The sequence below is a fragment of the Equus asinus genome, chromosome 2 (genome assembly GCF_041296235.1).
Source record: "Equus asinus isolate D_3611 breed Donkey chromosome 2, EquAss-T2T_v2, whole genome shotgun sequence".
NCBI classification, from domain to species: domain Eukaryota; kingdom Metazoa; phylum Chordata; class Mammalia; order Perissodactyla; family Equidae; genus Equus; species Equus asinus.
In genome coordinates, this window is record NC_091791.1 from 28,730,037 (window position 1) to 28,751,646 (window position 21,610).

At 36.0% G+C, this 21,610-nt stretch overlaps 1 protein-coding gene across 6 annotated transcripts in view; it reads right to left on the minus strand.

Moving 5' to 3' along the window:
• BTRC (beta-transducin repeat containing E3 ubiquitin protein ligase) overlaps positions 1-21,610 on the minus strand; it is a 161,124-nt gene that overhangs the window by 103,851 nt on the left and 35,663 nt on the right. For 4 of the 6 annotated variants that reach the window (XM_014837639.3, XM_014837640.3, XM_070484872.1 and 1 more), the window contains exon 2: positions 4,611-4,718. The exons of the other annotated variants lie outside the window; for them this stretch is intronic. In XM_014837639.3, coding sequence (XP_014693125.1) covers positions 4,611-4,718 — 108 coding nt within the window. The remainder of the gene's footprint in view (positions 1-4,610; positions 4,719-21,610) is intronic. 6 annotated transcript variants of the gene reach the window in all.

The following is a 21,610-nucleotide window of genomic DNA, read 5'->3' on the forward strand; positions in this document are numbered from 1 at the left end:
AATTAATGTTAAATTTTTATATTTTATAATAAAATGGTAACAATAAAAATATTTCAAGATGAGTATATTTGGGCATGCCTGTGTGTGTACATGCATGCATGGATGGAAGTCATTCCAGACTGAAGGAAACTAACATGTTGACGATTATCTTAAAGTGGAAGAATTATAGGTGATATTTTCTTGTTTATATATTTACCAAATAATTTACATATTCCACAATAAATAATAAATTAGTTTTATAAGCAGGGAAAAATGTGTGTCTTTTTCCCACAAAACAAAAACATTGTTGTTTTGTCACTATATGCAAACTCCTAATGCAAGGAGCATAGCTGGGATAAACACAGGTCAAATGTAAACATATACACAAAAAAGAATTGAACTTTTTATTACACAGAAATTGTACTGTATTGAGATTATTCATATACAATAGAGCGGCCATCAGCTTGATAAGACTTGATATCAAGGGCTTGATAAGCATTTTTGTCATGGGATACATTTCCCTTATGGTATTGCTTTGTAATAAGATTTGAATGTTAATTTACATTCAGTGTGATAATCCCCATTCCCCAAAAACCTCAAATGCAAAATGAAGTCTCCCATACATACATATAGTCTGAATAATGCCTAATTTTCCTAGTATTGTTTCATTTTAACATTTCACTTAGTAAATGGTAAGATTTAGTAGACTTCTAAGTATTCTTAAACAATAAAACACATGATGTCTCCTGAAGTCAATCTCCAACAATTTCAAACTTTGACAAAAGACCCCAGGTAGTATTAAAGTATTATACAGTTCATTTATCTCAAGATTCCCCTGAAATTACTAGCTATACTTGACACTCAAAATATTCTAAAGTCATATAAATTGACATATTCTTATTGTTAGAATTTCTCTTCTCTTTCAATGTCTAATGAAAATAAAGGATCTTAATTACTCAGCTATTTTTAAGCACTTTCTCTCTACTGCTCATTCTCTTAAATATTACAGATTATAAGATCCCAATTTGCTGAGGATGAATAAATGATTCCACAAAATATATCCACTATTAATCAAAAGAAATCCTTTTAATCACCCACACACTTTCCAGGACAAACCAATGGAATGATGAAAATGAATATATGTTCAAATTAAACATGTCCTCATAGAATCTATTTAAACAATATTTTCAGCATCTTCTCTGCCACTAGTGTAAAATGTGTGATTTGGAATGTCAATAATCAAACCATTCTAATGCTGCCATTTCCATCTGAATTACTGAAGATAATCCAACAATTTCAGTAATGACTCCATGGCTCTTCCATTTCTATCGTCACAGAATTTTAACTTCAAAGGTGCTTCAAACTTACTAAAGGATGCAAAAATTTCAAGGAAAAAAATGCCATGAAGCTATTACTAAGTCAGTTTTAGTGAAAATGAGTATTCCTACTGGGACAACCACTTTAAAGAGTTACCTGATTGTTTTAAAATTAAAACCACTTCCTCTATGATCCAGCAATTCCACTCTTAGGTATTTACCCAAGAGAAATAAAACCACAGCCACAAAAAGACTTGTACAAACTGTATACAGTAGCTTTATTCACAGTAGACAAAAAAATGGAAACAATCCAAATGCTTATCAATAGACAAATGGATAAACAAATTGCGGTATATTAATACAATGGAATATATTCAGCAATAAAAAAGAACGAATTACTGATAAACATAACAAAATGGATAAATCTCAAAAACATTATGTTGATCAAAAGAAAAACAGACATAAGAAATGTATACTATATGACTGCATTTATATGAAGTTAAGTAACAGGCAAAACTAACCTTTGGTGACAAATAAGAACAATAACTATATCTGGGGGATGGGTAGCAACTGGGAGGGGGTACAAAGAAACTTTCTTAGATTATGTAAATCTTCTATATCTTGACAGTGAGGTTACACAGATGTATACATTTGTGAAATTCATCTAGTAAGAGTACACTTAAAATCTGTATATTTCATGTATGTATATTTATGTAAACAAAAATCTAAATAAGTAAATAAAACTCAAATCAGAAAGATGCAAATGTACCAAAATTGTTGTAATTCTAGTAGTGGAAATAGGAAAGACCAGATTTAAGTCCTGTATCTGCTAATTAGTTAATCAGCAATATTGAGCACCTATGTACAGACAGCCTGACACAGAACAAATTATTGGATTAGTAGAATAAAATCAGCACATAAGCCCATTTCTTCCATTTTTGCCACATAAGACATAACAATCTTTTTGAAGATAAGAAAAGAAAAATAAACATTCACACTTATAGCAATGTTGAGAAAAGCAAAACAGTATCTGCTGAAAGCCTCCAAACCTAGTCCTCTGTGCATTTTTCTAACACTATAAAACCCATTAATTTGCCAGACACTGTTCTAAGGACTTAATATAAATCAACTCATTTAATCCTAAAAACAACTCTATGAGATAGATACTATTATCATCCCCATTTTACTGATAAGGAAACTGAGGAATATAGAGGTCAAGTGCTTGCCCAAGGTCATACCCAGACAGAGCCAGGCTCAAATCTCAAGCAGTTGGTACCAGAGCCCATGCTTTTAACCACTACACCATACACTGGCCTCTGGTCTTCCAAAATGTTTCCTAAGCCTCTCTTTTCTGCCTGTGTCACACAATTTCACTCCTACAATGTAATTCAAGGCTCCCACACCCAATTTATTCCTGAATTTTCCAGCAAAATCTCTAAATCAACATTTCTCCAAATATACTCTGGAAGTAGTAACTTATAAGAGGACTTAAATTTTTGTTAAACAGATATTTGTTGATTTTTGATTAAGACAAAATAGAGAAAGCCCTGACAGTGATCATGAATTTGTTCAGAATTTTTCCTAATGACCTTAGATTCAAGATTGCTTTAGGCCAAACGAAATTTTAAATTTTTCTTGGTATCTTTATGTCCAAGTCAGGTAACTTTAACTTGTACAATTTTTAGTTGTACATGATTATCTTTACCACTTATCTAATATAGTTCCAATCATCAGTATGTATTGAGCTCCAACTACAAAAAAGCACTCTACAGGACACTGTGGAGGTCAATGGTTAAGTGTAAGAGATTGCTTCTTCTTTCAATGAATTTTCTAGCATAATATTTCTCTCTAAGCTAGGATATATTAACTACCAAAGGTCTAATGAATTCTCAACCCCACATCCCAGGGGGGAAAAGGCATGTGGGTGACAATGTAGTAGTATCTCACTGTGGTTTTAATTTGAATTTCCTTGATGACTAAAAATATCGAGCATCATTTCAGATGCTTATTTGCTGTTTGTGTATCTTTCTTGATAGCGTTTCCATTCAAAATTCTTGCTCATTAATTGCCAATTTTTACTGCATGCCCTTACTACAGTCTTCATTTACCGATGAAGAATATAAGGATTAGAGTGAAATGACTTGCTCGAGATCATGCCACTAGTGACAAAGACGGTTTGTAAGTTCTGATTTAACTAATTTTAAAGCCTACAATACTTTGCTATACTGTATCTCATAAGACAAGCAAAGAAAGTATAATATTAAATTCTGAAAAGGACAAATAGAAACATCCAGCATTATCATCACTAAAACAGTATCATCAAAGACTACCCAACTGTTAGCACAGTTCAGGAATGTCGAATACTTAAGTTCCCCTCTTTTAACTAAGACTTAGTCATGAGCATTCTGATGCTTACTTACAGCTTGTCTTTGAAATTCTTCTAAACAGAATATGAGCTACGTAGGTTACAAACAAATAAAAAAAACTAATCTGTTGTGTATTATTACCAAATGCTAAACATAAATGCCAAATACCTGAGGTGGACAGATAACACTTCTGCAAAGAAAATCACCATCTATGGTACCCTAATCTGTAAGCATTGGGCACCAAGTTCACTCTTACATTTTCCTCCACAAATTTTCCATTCTCTTCCTCTACAGTTTTCTCTCATATCCTGGAACTGTCTTATTTGGGTGTCTAAGAAAGACAGAAGGGAATGAGAATCTGTTGGTCCATGGAAGACCAGATGGACTGTCTCAAGCTCAATTCTGTACTCTAAGGTCTTAAAGGTGTTCCCACCTTGAAACTAGACCTATTAATCAAGACATAAATAAACACAGTTCTTACCAAAAAAATATACAGTAGTATAGTAACTAGGAGAAATTCTAAAATAGAGCACTTTATATTTTTAGTTATCATAAGAAAAATATAAGAAGTGTTCAGGCAATTGGTTATACTTAAGTGATTAATTACATTAACTGTCTTTATGCAGGTCCAGAGCAAACACTACATACTGAATACTATTTGTTGAGATTACTTTAAAGTCACAATCATACTTCTACTAGATATGAAAACCAACAGTCAAGTTGTAGTATGTCAATTTTGGCAAACCAATAACAACGTTGTAAAGAGTGGATCAGTCTGGATCTATATTAAAAATTAGTCACTAAAGGAGGACTGAGTGTCATAAAACACAGGAAATATGAAGAAGAAAAAGTGAATATAAGTAAAGCATGGGAAAGAAGGAGGGACACATTAATGAATTAGACATACACACTAATGCCCACAAATAACCCACAGAGACAGAGAAAGTACCTGGAAAGCTGTGAGTGCGCCAGTCCCTGGGTTATACAGGCATCGCAGCGAAGGCATGCTGTCCGCCAGGCTGGAGCAGCCCAGCCACAGAGACCTGGGCATAGAGCACTGCAGAGAGAGGACAACTATGAGATGGGACAGTATGAGACAGGATGGCACAGATTACAGGAATTTTCAAGGCTTGGCTGAATGCAATAATCCAGTTGAAACTGGCCTTTATGATAGAAACATCTTTAAGAAATATACTACTTACTCTTTCTAACCCCAAAGAGAAACTCAAAACGGATACTAGTGGCCAAAGAACAAAGAAAAAAAAAAAGGTTATAGGTCCAAAACCCAAATATTTAGTAGAAATTTTTGCCCCTGTTCTTTTATGTATGAGTCTAAAGGAAATTTACTTCTTAATCCAAATTCTTTTCCTCTATACACCTCAACTCATCTCCCATAAATTCACCACAGGGTGAAATATTGTGCAGATTAAGCAGAAAAAGGAATAGTTCATGGCAGCATTTCAATATTAGGGATGATAAATTAGAAAACAAAATACCACAGGAAAGTTAAGGGTTTTTTAGAAGGCAGGGAGAAGGAAAAGTGTTATACCCCTACAGCTTTGACAGCAACTAACTCTGCACAGTTTGCATATGTTTTACGTGTCTTGTTAGTTTGCTATTCATTAACCAAAATGCATAGTTACCATAGCAGCTGCCTCTTCATCTTTCCAGATGGATTGGGGCGGGGGGACAAGGGAGGGGGGCAATTCAAACAGAAGGGAAAACAACAACAAAGAAAGAAAAGGAGACAGGGACAGAAAAAGTGAGAGAACCCAAAAAGCTCCTGGTGTTAAAACCTTCTAAACAAAAAAGTATGTGTGAGTGTAAATATACATACATAGTGCATTCAGTAGCAAATAAGGGTAGAAATTATTATTTCTAGTAATACTAATTAAATAATATTAGTGTTATTGCTCCTATAGCTTTATAAAACATTATACCTTTTAGAAGAATTTTTACATTCTTCAAGTTTCTCTAAAAGTATCCCAGGCTGAAGTTTTGTCCATCAACTTGGGTGCTATTACAGCCTAATAATACTAAAAAACTAAATACCTGATTGTAGCACAAATAAAAACAGGAATACACATTTTAAAATAGCAGTGAATGCACATAATACTAAATTTTAAATTACAAGTTTTGAAATATTTAATATCATCGTGGGGCTTTTTTTCCTTTGTAAATCACTCTAGTTATAGGAATTAATAATAGGAAACAAAATATGATATTCATTGTTCACACTATCTATAACTGACATAAGGATAGTATACTGCAAAGGACTCCAATCTGGTCTAGACCTCTGCTTTCAGATCATTATTTCTTTATTTTTTAGTTAAGGTGACTGATGTCCAGGAGAAAATAAGTTTTCATCCATGATCAAGAATTTAGAAAGTACAGAAGGAGGAACTAGAATGCTGATCTATTGTGTCTTAGTGCCAAACTCTTCCTCCTGCCTCCATCCATCCCTTGTCATAAAGTGGAGACATGAGACTTCAAAGAAGGGTATCTGCTAAAGGCATCACTGGATAACACACCAACCAAAACAGCTAAACCACTTTGAACCACTACAACAATCTCCTGTTTTCACTGTTTCCAGTGTTTCTTCATCTCAAACTACAATCCATTTTACAAACAGCAGCTAAATAGAATAATTACCTTCACTTTATCATGTCACTCTTGTCAGTAATTCATAATGGCTCCCTGTATCTGTTGTATGAAATTCAAGTACCTTATTTTCAATCTGACCCTTCCCCACTGCCTACATTAACTCACCTTCTCTGTCCTTCCAATTGGCTGGCACTCTAGCTAATGAACTACCTTGACATTTTGTTCAAATACTCATTTTACTCCCATAGCTTTAAACTCGTAATTTCTTTCTCCCTTTCACCCTGCCAATGTACATCCACCATCTACCTCTCTAGCTCCTTAACACTATTATACTAATTTCTTTCTCACCCAATAGTTCTCAGTGGCAGAGATTCTCATGTTGTGAGAAGGCAGTAGGAAGAAAAGAATAAGGGAGAGCAGGATAAAAAAAGGTTCTTTCCCCTTAAGAATCACTGTTCTACTCTTATTACTGCTCTACACTGGAAGAATCAAGTTCTTCATTAAAATAATTTCTGTAAGTAAACGATATTAAAAATTTCTAAGTCGAATGTTTTAGTCATTTATTCAACAAGTATTTATTGAGCATCTTCCTTGTACTAGGCACTGTTCTAGGCACTAAGGATAGAACAATGAACAAAAGAGACAAAAATCCTTTACCTTCTAGTGACACTCACTCAACCTTAAATTCTTTTACATTAAAAATCCTTAATGTAAAAGAAAGGGGCCATCCACATGGCCAAGTGGTTAAGTTCGCACTTCATTTCAGTGGCCTGGGGTTTCGCCAGTTCGGATCCTGGGCACAGACATGGCACCGCTCATCAGGCCATGCTGAGGCGGCATCCCATGTGCCACAACTAGAAGGACCCACGACTAGAATATACAACTATGTACTGGGGGGATGAGGGGATGAGCAGGGAAGAAGATTGGCAACAGTTGTTAGCTCAGGTACCAATCTTTAAAAGAAAAAATCCTTAATGTAAAAAACTCATTGTTAGTGAGTTTCTCTCGTTGTTAAAGAGAGACTATGTACATTATTAAGCAGTTGGTTAAAGTTCTGTATATGTTGGGTAGAAGAGAGCTTCATTTTGAAGAGGGACTAAATTTAAGAAAAGTGGGAGGGGAGAAGAAGTGAGAGTAAATAAAAAGGGAGCATGAAAATACAGAAGAGGAAAAAGGAAATAGTGGAAAAAATGGAGTAGGCACTGAAAGATAGCTTGTCACATCTCCCCATTCCCTTCAGAATAGGTAGATGGCTCATACACTTTTAGCCATTTTGAAGCCACCAGCATGATTTCCTCTTTTTTTAAATTAAAATATGCACATTTATTTGTATTTATGAATGCTCCTTGCTGAGTTTTTAAGGCATGACTCTTTTGAATATTTTGTCTGCTTCATTTTATACTATATCTTGTGTTATTTTTGCAGTATGTACTTAATTATTATCTGATTTTCCTTACTGTTACTCATTCTAAGGCTCTTCCTCATTCATTCATCCCTCCATCAAAACTCCTAACAACTAAGAATTTGAAAGGGCTTACCCTATCTCCTTAAACTAAAGTTACAAAAGATAATTATAATCAATAATGAGCCACATACACCCAGGAAAGCCACTACATATAGTGGTGTGATTTCTAAAATAGCATTAACTTGCAAACACCACACAGAGGATGCATTTCCGATTATTACAAGACAATTGGTGTGGGTATGAAAACTGTGCTTGAATATAGTCAGAACTGCAAATTACCATAAGATTTTATATGTTATAGCTCAATTTAAAAACTATTTTCAAATTGGTTTGTATTGTGACAATTAATCTTATCCATACTGGTAAGTCACTTCAAAACACCAAGGAAAAAATATAATTACAAAATTAATGGAATAGGCTATAACTTCTACGTTATCTCTTTCCCTTCTATCTTCACATTTAGGAGCATTTTCTAAATGAAGGGGAATATCAAAGGAAATTTGGACAATAAGTAACAGAGTGGAAAGGAGTGCCATTTTGGTTACTATTCCTATGTATTCTATATATTTCAGGGCCATCCTGATTTGTCAATTTCTGACAAAGATGTAAGATCTTTTCTGTCCTTCAATATTTAATAAATAATCCCCTTTAAATTTTACCTTTAAAATACCTAAAATGCACAAAGTTTTCTACTTAAAGATTGGGCTGAAAAAGTTTGTTTCTCCTTACAAATCACATTTAAATTCCTAAGATTTTTTACCCATACTTACAAAATTTTTTTAATTAAAAAAAAAGCAGATTCTAGGGGCTGAGTGGTTAAGTTTGCATGCCCCGCTTCAGCAGCCCAGGGTTTCGCTGGTTCAGATCCCAGGCGTGGACATGGCACCCCTCATCAGGCCATGCTGAGGCGGTGTCCCACATAACACAACCAGAGGTACTCACAAGTAGAATATACAACTATGTATTAGGGGGTTTTGGGGAGGAGAAGAAGAAGAAGAAGGAAAAAAAAAGGATTGGCAATAGATGTTAGCTCTGGTGCCAATCTAAAAAAAAACTGATTAAAAAAAAGCAAGTTCTAAACTAAGCTGCAATCCAGCAGCTACATTCTCACGAATAAATATTTAACTTTTATTAACTGTTAAAGGACTTGTGAATGACCTATCCCTTAAATGTTTCTCCAATGCAATCTCAGAAGCTACAACAAAGTTCAGATCATACACATGCCTCCATCCTATACAAATCCAGCCCTACACAGAACATAATTGTTTCTTCAGCTCATTTCCCACTTTACCTCACCCCAACTAACTCTCCTTTGCAAAATCAAAGAAAGTTGAAGACCACAGTAATTTATTAAAACTGAAGTTTGTTATCCAATAGAGTTTACCAGCTTTTAAAAAGCATATACAGTATTTTAAAAAAATACCTGAACATGTTTTCTACTACTTGAAAGAATCAGAAAAAGAGACTGAAATGTTGCAACAAAGGGCCACTGGGAGAATAGAGTATCTAGTGCTCATTAGGTTCAACGGTACAAATTCATTTTCACAGAGAACACTGAAAACACTGACTCCTCCCCCAACTTGGCTGCCCAGAGAAAAGTCACAGTTCCTCTTCACTGATAGAGGGCCCTGCAGGCAAAGGGCTGGCCTCAGCATTTACTATATAAAAGCTGAATGACAAAATCTCCTAAACTCTAGTCCCTGTTGGTCAACTTCTAGGAGTAATAGAAGCTATAATAATCAACAATAAAAAGATTGCTGCCCTGAGAGTTTATGTATCCTTAAGTCATGGAATAGAAGAATTCCCTTTTTACTACTGTATCAACTAAAAATTTCAGGCCCAGAGAACTACAATATTCCCTAGGCCATGTAATATATTGGCTCTACCTATACAAATTCAGTGACTGCCTCTTAAGAATCTCAATTTAGTTCACTCACTTTAAAAATGAAACTCCCACCTGTCACATAGGGTAATCATATCTACTCAGCCTAATTGCACAAGGTTGTGGTAAAATTAAAATAAGGGATCTAAAAACTCCAAAGTGCAAAAGAAAAAAATGTAAAGTGGTATCATTACCAAGAACAGGCTTCCATGAATGCCACTTGCATTTCAAAATGTTCTGGGAAGCCATTATGAACTGCAGACCATGAAATCAATAAATTAATCCATCAATCAAATATTTATTGTTCATTACCAGAATGGACACAGGTGGAGTATAAGGGGAGGAGAACCAAAATTTATCAGGCATAAATTGTTTGCCAGACATTGTGTCAGATCTATTAAATACATTATTTCATTTAATCGTTACAACTCTGTCAAAGAGTTATTAGGATTTTCATTTTAACAGGGAAGTAAACTCAAGTTCAGAGAAGTTACAGTGACTAAATGGCAATGGCAGAAATAAGACCCCAATGTGTTTGTCTCTCAAAATCCACAGACTCATCACTATGAAGACCCGTTCTCAAGTAGTTTACATTCTATTTTAGAGAGAGAAGTTAACTATACAAACAATAACGACAAGGAAAAATACAAGCATGAACTAAATTGTGTTAGACAATAACTGCTATATAACTTGAAATTTCTAATTTTTAGAAAAGTTCAGACACAGGCTTTGATTTTATTGTAGCACTTGTTACTGTATATAAATTAATTATATATTTGCCTCCTCCATCAACTGTATTCCTCAGAGATATGAATCAAATCTTATCTTTTTTTTTTTTTTAATCTCCAGCATCTGGTCATAGCAGATGCTCAATAAATGTGTGCTTAACGATGAGAGATCAGTGAGAGCTACATATCAAAGAGAACTAAGGAAGCATTTTTTGTTTATGGAATAGTGAGAATACTGATAAAATAATATTGGTTATTTTACTGAGACTGATCTTCCTAGACTGGAAGATATGTGTATTGGATAAAGCTCTGTCACAATTTATTATCTTACTCACCTGCAAAACAATCTAGTAAGGTAAACAGGACCCAAAGACGTTAAATAAATTACCAAAAGCTGATGGGTACCTAGCAAGCAGTAAATATGAGATTCAAAACTAGATATTCTGACTACCTAGGTTAGTGCTTAGGTTAATGGCTCTTAAAAAGTCAGACATAGAGTTACCTCATTTATTAAGAAATGTGGAGGGGCCGGCCCGGTGATGCAGCGGTTAAGTGCACATGTTCCGCTTTGGGGGCCCAGGATTCGCTGGTTCATATCCCAGGCGTGGACATGGCACCGCTTGACAAGCCATGCTGTAGTAGGTGTCCCACATATAAAGTAGAGGAAGATGGGCATGGATGTTAGCTCAGGGCCAGCCTTCCTCAGCGAAAAGAGGAGGATTGGCGCAGTTAGCTCAGGGCTAAGCTTCCTCCAAAAAATAAAGAAAAGAAAAAGAAATGTGGAGCCAAAGGTAGTTTAGGGGCACTGGACTGACTACAGAAACCAAAGAAAAGGAAGCCCAGCCAAGAGGCTGTTGTAATCATCAAAATAATGGCCATGGATAAGACAGATGTAGATCAAAAGAAGGATCAACAAGAATTAATGACTGAGTATAAGGAAAGAAGGAGGATGAGTCAGAAATAACTCCAAGATTTCAAACTTGACGAACTAGAAGAATGGTAGTAGCACTGTCAGACACGGGTAAATTGAAAATAGTTGGGAGGAAGGTGGGTTAGATAAGTTTAGAAATCACAAATTTGACATGATAATAAATCTCTAGCATGTGAGTAAAAATATGGCACAAAAATTCGAGTAGAAACCTGTAACAATTACATAGATGTTGGAATCACTGGCTTCTGTATAAGTTGCAATGCACTAGGTTAAAAGCATTTGCTGTAAAAATACTAGTGAGGTTTTTTTGTTTGTTTCTTTGTTTAATAAAATTTTAATTGATTCCTGTTCCCTTATCTCCTTTCCTACCTGAACAATTCAGTTCAATAGTCATTAGGAAAATACAGGCTAAGTAGGCATCAAGCTGAGAGGCAGAAATAGCAACAGTGGCCCAAGACAGACTTTTGGAGTCCAAGTGGTGTGAGCAAGGTATCCCTGTGAAGGAAGAAGCCTAGCATAGCATTTTAGAGCCCAAGTAGGGTGAGGGAAAAAATCTGCACAGGAGAGTAGACTGGCATGTGGTGTTAGAGCCCCCATGAAGTGAGGAGGGCTTCCACATGGGGGACTGGAGTGGCAGTGGGCAGGATGATAAGGGTGCTCATATGATGGGGCAGGGCAGTGAAGGTTCCTAAAGTGGGCAGAAGAAGACATTGAGGGTTGAGGGACAGTGGCCAGCATTGAGTTTCAGACCTAGTGGGGCAAAGGGCGTTAAACGGGCTACGGTCCAGCACAGGGTTTCAGACCCAATGGGAAGAGGGGGGTGGAAGTGGTAGACTAAGGCAAATAGATCCCAAGAGGGTGAGGGAAACACACATGCAGAGTATGGGATGGGAAATAGAAAGAGCTGTGTCAGCAATGGGAGATAACTTATACAGGGGATTGATCAAATAAGGGGGTGGAAGAAATACTGAGGATGATAACAACAAGGTTTCTTATAATCAGAGAAAAGTGTTACAAATAACAGAAAGGAATAAAACTAGAATGAATACTATGCTGCTGAACTAAAATTTAAGATGTTGTGCACTCAAAGCTTACAGTATATAGAGAGACAGAGAAACTTCGAAGTAAATGATATATGCATATTTGTACACACATACACACAAACACACCTCTGAGGTCTAACAACTGAGAGGCCCAAGGACAGTAACACCCTAATAGCAGTGAGTACACTTAATGATTCTATATATCGCCCCCTACTAAAAGGAACCAGAGCTCCTTAGAATAATGGACTTGGGCAGGGGAAGTTTAAGATGAGCTTAGAATATCTTCTTGTGGTACTCAAAGAATGATCGAGACATGGCAAAATGACACAGGAGCCAGTGTGAAAGGCTCTCATAGGCTAAAACTGGGATAAACCAAACATCAAAATAAATAACGATAATAACACAGTAGAACTGTGGCAGGCAAACTTAACATGCCCCTCAATGAAACTCACCTCCTCGTAATCACAACCCTTGTGTTATCCTGTCCCCTTGACCATGAGATAGCCTAGCAACTTGCTTCCAGGTCATTTAAGGTTGTAATTTCCGTCTTGCTAACAGAATCTACTGCCATCTTGGCTCACATGCTTTGATCAAGCAAGCAGTCATCCTGGAGAAGTCCATGTGGCAAGGAACTAACGGTGAGCTCCAGCCAACAATCAGCTAGGAATTGAGGCTCTCAGTCCAATAGCCCTTGAGGAAAGGAATTCTAAGAAAAATCATGTAAGCTTGGAATTGGATCCTTCCCCAATCAAGCCTTCAAATGAGACCTCAGCCCTAACCAATACCTTGATTACAGCCTTGTGAGAGATCTTGAAGCAGAGGACTCAGGTCAGCTATGCCCAGACTCCTGACCCAAAGAAACTGTGAGATAATAAATGTGTGTTGTGTGTTATTATAAGCCACTAAATTCATGGTAATTTGGTATGCAGCAAAAGATAATTAATACAATAAGCCAATGAATAAAATAGAAATCCATGACTCTTTTAGTGATATAAAGAATAAACTGATAGTTTAATGAGGAACAGGATACTTGAATAGTCTAAAATATCTCCCCACATAACACTTATTACAAAGGAGAAAACAGTAACTTCACAGCGGAAAAACCTGGCTGACATTTTAATCAAGTGATTGTTATTAATATCACAAATAATGGAACTGAAATCATGTGTCATCTGATAGAATGCAACAAGATCATGGCATCACCTCTGTGATCTTTCTGCCAAACATACGTAACCTATATCTAATCATAAGAAAACATCAGAAAAATCCAAAACTGAAAAACAACCTATAAAATAACTAGCCTGTAATCCTCAAAAATGTCAAAGTCATGAAAGTCAAGGAAAGACTGAAGAACTGTCCCAGGCTGAAGGAGACTAAAGAGACATGACAACTAAATGCAACAGGTAACTCTGGACTAGATCTTTCGCTATAAAAGACATTCATTGGGATTCCTAGAAAAACTTGAATAGGTTGTATGGATTAGTGGGCAGTCCTGTATCAATATTAATTTCCTTATTTTGGTGGTTTTTATTGGTTACGTAGGGGAATGTTCTTGTTTGTAGGAAATACACATCAAAGAATTCAGGAGTGATGAGACACCATATTAGTACCTTACTTCCAAATGATTTATGGAAATAATGTTATTTGCACTTTACTTTTCTGTAAGCTTGAAAATATTTAAAAAATAATATAAAAATTGTTATCAGATTAAATTTCATGCAGAAAAAGACAACTATAAAAGCTGAATAAAACATAGAAAACTATTTGAAGGCATCAGAGAACAACTAACGCAGGCAAGACTTTAGGGGCCAAAATCCTGGGCAGGAAGCAAATACATTGTGCTGAACCTGACATTCTACACACAATTTCCCTGAGGCATTTGTTGACTCCTACATTTTGCATGCAAAGAGTCAGATGCTGAAAAACTAAGTTTAAAGCGTATTTCAGCAATTTTATGATGCTAAGGAGACAAAAATTGGATTATAGAGCCCAACACAGACAAAGTGCCTCAGTTAAAAAAAAAAAAAAATTAGGCTTTCAGTTGATACCATGGAAAAGCTACATAAACTAGAAAAAGAAGGGCACCAGAACTAGAGCACTCTCAATCAAACCAAAGGGATATGCCCATGAAAAGAACATTAAACCCTCTCTGAAGGAAGATATTATTTACAGTCTCTACCATTTTCACAAAAAGAGTCTAGTATTCAATAAAAAATTATCAAGAATTCAAGGAAAAGGGATCATACACCCAAAAAACAGAAAGGAAAAAAAAGCAAACAATAAAAATAGATTCAAATAGTCAAAAGGTGGAAATAACCCAAATGCCTACCAATGAATGAATGGATAAATAAAATGTGGTATATACATATAATGGATCCATTATTCAGCCTTAAAAAGGAAAGAAATTCTGACATATGCTACAAAATGGATGAACCTCAAGGACATTATGCTATGTAAAATAAGCTTTTCACAAAAAGATAAAATACTGTATGATTCCATTTATATGAAGTACCTAGAGCGATCAAACTCAGAAACAATGGTGGTTGCCAGCAGCCAGTAGGGAGAGAGGAATGGGAAGTTGTTGTTTAATGGTATAGAGTTTCAGTTTCACAAGATGAAAAATTATGGAGATTGGCTGCACAACAAAATGAATTTAAAACCACTGTAAAAAATGGTTAAGATGATAAATTTTATGTGATGTATATTTTAACACAATTTTGAAAAGCTCCAAAAGTGATACATATTGGAATTCCTAGATACAGCCTTTAAAATAACCATGTTTAAGATACTCATGAGGGGCTGGCCCCGTAGCCGAATGGTTAAGTTTGCGCACTCTGCTTCAGAGGCCCAGAGATTGCTGGTTCGGATCCTGGGCACAGACATACACACTGCTCATCAAGCCATGCCGTGGTGGCATCCCACATAGAAGAACTAGAATGACCTACAACTAGGATATACAACTATGTACTGGGGCTTTGTGGAGGAAAAAAAAGAGGAAGACTGGCAACAGATGTTAGCTCAGGGCCAATCTTCCTCATACACACACGCCTTTAATGCGAAGTTTTTTCTGGGACATCTTCATCTTTTTCATGACAACCACTTTCCTCACTACTGTTAATAAGTTCACCTTCACTAAGTTCCTCTGGCTATATATCTAGTCTATTGAATGGTGTCAGTATCAACATTTCTATGGTCAATTAATTCTTCTATGATTCCATTTACCTTCAATTCAAATTTCAATTAAAGTATTACTACTTTTTGTTACTTTGTTTCATCTTTATTGGCCAATTGCCTCTTGATTATCCAATTTTATAAAATTTCACATGGACTTAACACAAGGAGACAACACAACTACACACGGTGTTGTCTGTACATAAAATAAATAAAAGATGTTCAAAAACTAACCGCCAACACACCCTGAAAGAAGTGACTGATCACAACATGCATCTGTTTTCCATACAGTGATTTGTGGACTGGAGAGCTAGCAATGAAGTTTGTACTTTACAAAAACTACTCACAGTTAATATACTATGGTAACTAAAATTTGAACCATGTTTTGGAGGACTGGTATTATTTAACTAAACTGGTAACTGAAGTAAGGACTTCCAGTACATTAAACTTAAACAAAATAGAAACTCTAAGTAAAAGAAGAACACCAGACTTCAGCTTCCACCATAAGGGACTAACTGGTATCAAACTTGCCCAACCATCATAGACAAGAAAACTGGACAAAACATGTGAAATACATATTTGAAGACATTGGACAACAGGCACTGCCACACTGTAATCTCTGAAAGATAGGAAATAAATGAGGTGACCCTTAAAACCGTCCTAGTCTTCTCCCTCAAGGCACTTTCCAGTCTGCAGCACAAGAAAGTAGAATCCAAGCAGAGCACAGTGGGACCACATGTTGAGGAAACAGAGCAGAATTTGGGGAGGCTAAAGAGACTAGAATTGGTCAGGTAGAGTATCGGAGAATGAATTATGCTGAAGAAAAAGCTCCCGATACCTGAACATGGGACTCCTTAAGTCTGGATAAGTTCCTGAATACTAACTCCTGTTTACATAGCGTGAAACTCTCCAAGGTCAGGCAAAGAAATACAAGCAAGCTAGAAGCTCAACAAGTCCTAGAACCCACACAGAACTGGAGGACTCTTCCATTCTGACCAGTCAGATAGCAAAAGCCTAAGTGAACACTTGGGACACTCAGCAGGAGCCCCAGAAAGCTCACACCTTGCTTGTAGGGATGAACTATGCTAGAACGAAGGTTACACTAAACCTACCCTAATAAAGCTTACAATGAAGCCACAACAGCATCGAGCTGATTTGCAAGAAACTTAACTGCTGGTCAAAATAAACTCTACATTCTTTTTAAAAGACAATAAAATAAGGATATTGAATAATACAACATTCACAATGTCTAAATCTAAATCTAAAATTATGAGATGAAAAATAAATAAGTAAAATAAAATTATGAGATGAGACAAAAAGCAGATCACAGGAAATGTGACCCAGAATGAGGAATATCAGTCCATAGAAGCCGATCCAGAAATGACAGAGATGAAGAAATTAGCAGACCATAACATTAAAATAGCTATTATAACATAAACATAGTGAAGAGAACTGTAGGATATAGAAAAATGAATGAAACAAAACTTCCAGAGAAGAAAAATGCAATATCTGAAATGATAATTTCATGAGATGAGGTTAACAGCTAATTAAACACTGTAGAAGAAAAGACCAAGGAACTGAAAGAAATAGCAATATGCAAAATAAAGTGCTAAGAGCAATAAGATTGGAAAAAAATTGAACAATGCCTCAGTGACCTGTGGGAAATAATCAAGTTGGTCCAACATATGTATAATTGTTGTCCAATAAAGAAAACCAAGGGGAGGCTAGCCCCTTGGCCGAGTGGTTAAGTTCATGCACTCTGCTTCAGCAGCCCAGGGTTTTGCTGGTTTAGATCCTGGGCACAGACATGGCACCACTCATCAAACCATGCTGAGGCAGCATCCCACATAGCACAACTAGAAGGCAGAATGTACAACTATGTACTGGGGGGCTTTGGGGAGAAAAAGAAGAAAAACAAAATAGAAGATTAGCAACAGATGCTAGCTAAGGTGCCAATCTAAAAAAAAAATGAAAAAGAAAACCAAGGGGAGCGGGTGGGGAGGAAGCATAAAATATATTTAGCAATGATAGTAGATATCATCTATAAAACACATGAATAGTGCCAGAAATATAAATATGTGGGTAAATATTAAAAAATCTTTCTCAGGGGGCTGGCCTCGTGGCGCTCCGCTTTGGCAGTCCAGTGTTTCACTGGGTCAGGCCATGTTGAGGCAGCATCCCACATACCACAACTAGAAGGACCCACAACTAAAATATACAACTATGTACTGGGGGGATTTGGGGAGAAAAAGCAAAAAATAAATCAATAAATCTTTCTCAATTTAAAATTTCTTTTAAAAACAATAAATTTAAGCAAAAATAAAAATAATAATGAATTAGATATTCATAATATATTTGGAAACAAAATGTATGAAAATAACAACACAAAGGACAGGAGGAGAAAATGGAAATACACTATATATGAAGTAAAATATTATTTCAAGGGAGACTGTAATAAATTAAAGATGTATATTGTTTTTCAAAATCAGGGGCTGGCCCGGTGGTGCAGTGGTTAAGTGTGCATGTTCCGCTTCGGCAGCCCAGGGTTTGCCAGCTCGGATCCCGGGTGCAGACATGGCACCACTTGGCACGCCATGCTGTAGTAGGCATCCCACATATAAAGTAGAGGAAGATGGGCACGGATGTTAGCTCAGGGCCAATCTTCCTTGGCAAAAAGAGGAGGATTGGCAGCAGATGTTAGCTGAGGGCTAACCTTCCTCAAAAAAGAAAAGATATCAAAAAAGGTTATCATAAGAAAGCTAAAATGGCTATATTAACATCAAAGCTCACTTCTGAACAAAGAAAATTAACAAGGACAAAGAGAGTCATTTTGTAATGATAAAGACGTCAATTCATCAAGGACTAACTATCTTAAAAGTACTAATAAAATTTCAAACTATAACCAGCAAAATACACAGAACTAAAGGGAGAATACACAAATCTACAACCATAGTTTGAAGTTTTAACACCTCTCCCTCACTTGATAGAACAAGCAAAAAAGAGTTGAAGAGCACAATTAATAAACTTGACCTAATCTCTTACTTAGAATACTGTATTCAACAACTGCAGCTGTTTTCAAGCACACTTGCTACACTTACCAAAATAGAGCTTAAGATGGACCATGAAGCAAGAAGCATCAACAAATTTCAAAGGATTGAACTTGCACAGAGTATGTTGTTAACTAGCTATGAATTAGTATCAAAGAGATAACTAGAAGGGGTTCTGATTCTAGTTAAGATGAAGTAAGCAGACTCTCTTCTATATCTCTCACTGAATGCAGCTACTAAAAATGGACAGAATGCATGATATAGCTATTTGAGGACTCTAAAAAGTAAACAGCAGTAGGCAGACCGGGGAAGACCTCAACACAGCCCTGAACTAACAATGAATTTACCATTTTTTTATTCCTCCAGTATCCACGGGCCTAGACTGCAGCCTGAAACTCAAAAGTAGGTATTGGTGTAAGCAAAGAAAAATCCAGGAGAGGCCCTCTCGTTCTGGCCCAAGAAGTACAGAAGGGGTATCCTAACACTCAGAGAGAATGGTGGAAATTTTTCATTTTTCTTTCTTTAAAGTTCTCTCTGTTCTCTCCAAGCATTCCCATGAAGAAAGCCATGGTAGAAGCAGGAGCCCAAAGGAGCTTAAAACTGAAGTAAGGAAACCTTCTTTGATCAGAGGAGTTGTGATCCTAAAAGGCTGAGACAAAAACTCATTGCTTTTTTTTTCCCTCTCCATCCTCCTATCACTCATCCCCAGATGTAGTGACAAATTCAGGTAGAGCAGCTTAAACAAAAACTCAGCTTTCTGGCTGGAAGACTGAAAAAGGGAGTCTCGGAACTAGACAGTACTGGGGAGATCATGGAGAGGGAGGAGATCAAGAAAGCAAGCCAAAGTAGTTTATGAACTCCTGTGCTGACCCACAAGCTTCACATGTGTAGATATGACCCAAATTAGCAAGCCATACAGTTTGAGAACTGAACTACAAGATAAACTACCATTCAGATCCTAGATTGGACAGTGAGTGGCACACATGGAACAGATTTCAAGAGCATTGCGAAGACTTTAAAAACAGAATAGACATTGAAACTACAACCCCACAGAAGGCTGTTTGAACTTGTGGGCTGAACTCAACTGGGTTGAGAGCCTGAAAAAACAAAAACATCAACACTTTCAACAGGATTTAAATAAAACTCAGAGTCTTATAATATTAAAATTTTCCAGGATACAGCCCCAAAATTACTTGGCATACAAACAAAAGGGGGGAATTTCAACTCACATCAATAGATGCCAATACTAAACTGACAGAGATGTTGGAACTACCTTTAGAGACAAAGACTCTAAAGAAACTACTATAAAAATATTCCAATAACTAAAGGCAAACACTCATGAAAGAAACGGAAAGACAGAAGGTCTCAGCAAAGAAATAACAGATATAAAGAAGAACCAATTGGAAATGTAAGAACTAAAAATAACTGAAATTTTAAAACTCAATGAATGGACTCAGCGGAATGGAGATTACAGACCCATATAGATTATGAATATACAGGCAAAAATCCTAAACAAAATACTAGCAAATAAAATCCAGCAACATATAAAAAGATTATACATCACAACCAACTGGGATTTATCTTAGGAATGCAAGGTTGGCTACCTTGAGTCCTATAGGTTTTCCAATGCCTGGCTCCATGTCTTTGTACTGCCTGACTGTACATCTTCCCCTTTAGTTCCATGAGCTATCTCTGTACCCTTAAAATAGTTGCCCCTTCTTGCCTATGGGGAGAATGAAGCAATCTCTTACTTGAAACCAAAAGTACTTGATGAAAATAGAAATATAATTCTAAAATGAGCATTATCCCCAGAGTAGACAGAACTTCCATGGGAAGCTACACTTATTCCAACAATGCTTGAAAACAAATTTTTTTAAATTTAAGCCTTCCAAAATGAAACTGGATTAACTTTATGGGAAGTAAATGAGTCCCTGCCTGTAAAGAGATTATAGTCCAGTAGAAAAAATAGATTTAAAGGTTTAGCCACCACAGGTTAACATTCATAAACACTGGAAAACACTAGATAAATTAAAATTAAAATGTAGAATACTACTAGTTTGATATCATTATTGTTAGACCATACAAACTCACGCTATTCTTATAATCTTTGGATGCCTAGCCCACTGTTGTACACATAGGAGAAGTGTTCAAGAAATCCATGGAGAAACTGCTAAATTATCATGACAACTGAGAGGAGGTGTGACACTAATCCAGGAGTTAAGACATTAGTTTCTGGTGCAGACTTGTCCTAAAACCAACCGTAAGATCTTGAACAGCTCACTTAATTTCTATGTACCTCAGCTTCTTCAGCGGTAAAATGGAGTTGATTAGAATATCTCTAAGAGTACCTTGCAGCAATAAAATCCATAATTCTGTGATTCAAGTCTATCTACATTTCTAATATGGATTTCTCTATAGGAATTATTAGTTTCACCACAAAATTTGGACTAGAGGGATGAAAATCCTTCAAAAAATAAGAAGAATGGGGAGGAGAGGAAGTAGCTCCTGAAGCTTATTTAGAATGGTTAAAATTCAAACTTTCCTGCTTTCTAAAATAAATTGTATTCATTATTATTTATTAAGTATGCAATTAGTCAAATATAACACTCTGATAAACAAGAGTTTTGAACAAAAAAATGCTTTAAAATTCTAACAACTACACATAAGCAGTAAATTATTCTTACTTGAATTTCTACTGCTGTGTAGTGCAGGGTTACTAAGTACATAATTACATAAGAGAGCCACCCAACTTCCAAAGGAGCCATTCCAGTGAATTGTGTAAATAATATGCTTTAAAAAAACATAACCTCCTCACATATGAATTTAGATTTACCAGTTATGGAGTGGCTGTGTACCTGTGAGACTAGAACATAGTCTTAAAAAGGCCTTCCTAATTATGAATTTACCAGAGAGATTTAGAATGACCCAAAGCAAATTAATACATAGTTTTTTTTCATAACTTTCTATAAAAACATTTTCACTATTCTGCTTCAGTGCAGAAAACAAAAGATCTTAAAAGTCACTAGCTTAAGACCTTCATAGTAAAAGATTTTGGGCCAAATTTTTCTAACATTGACA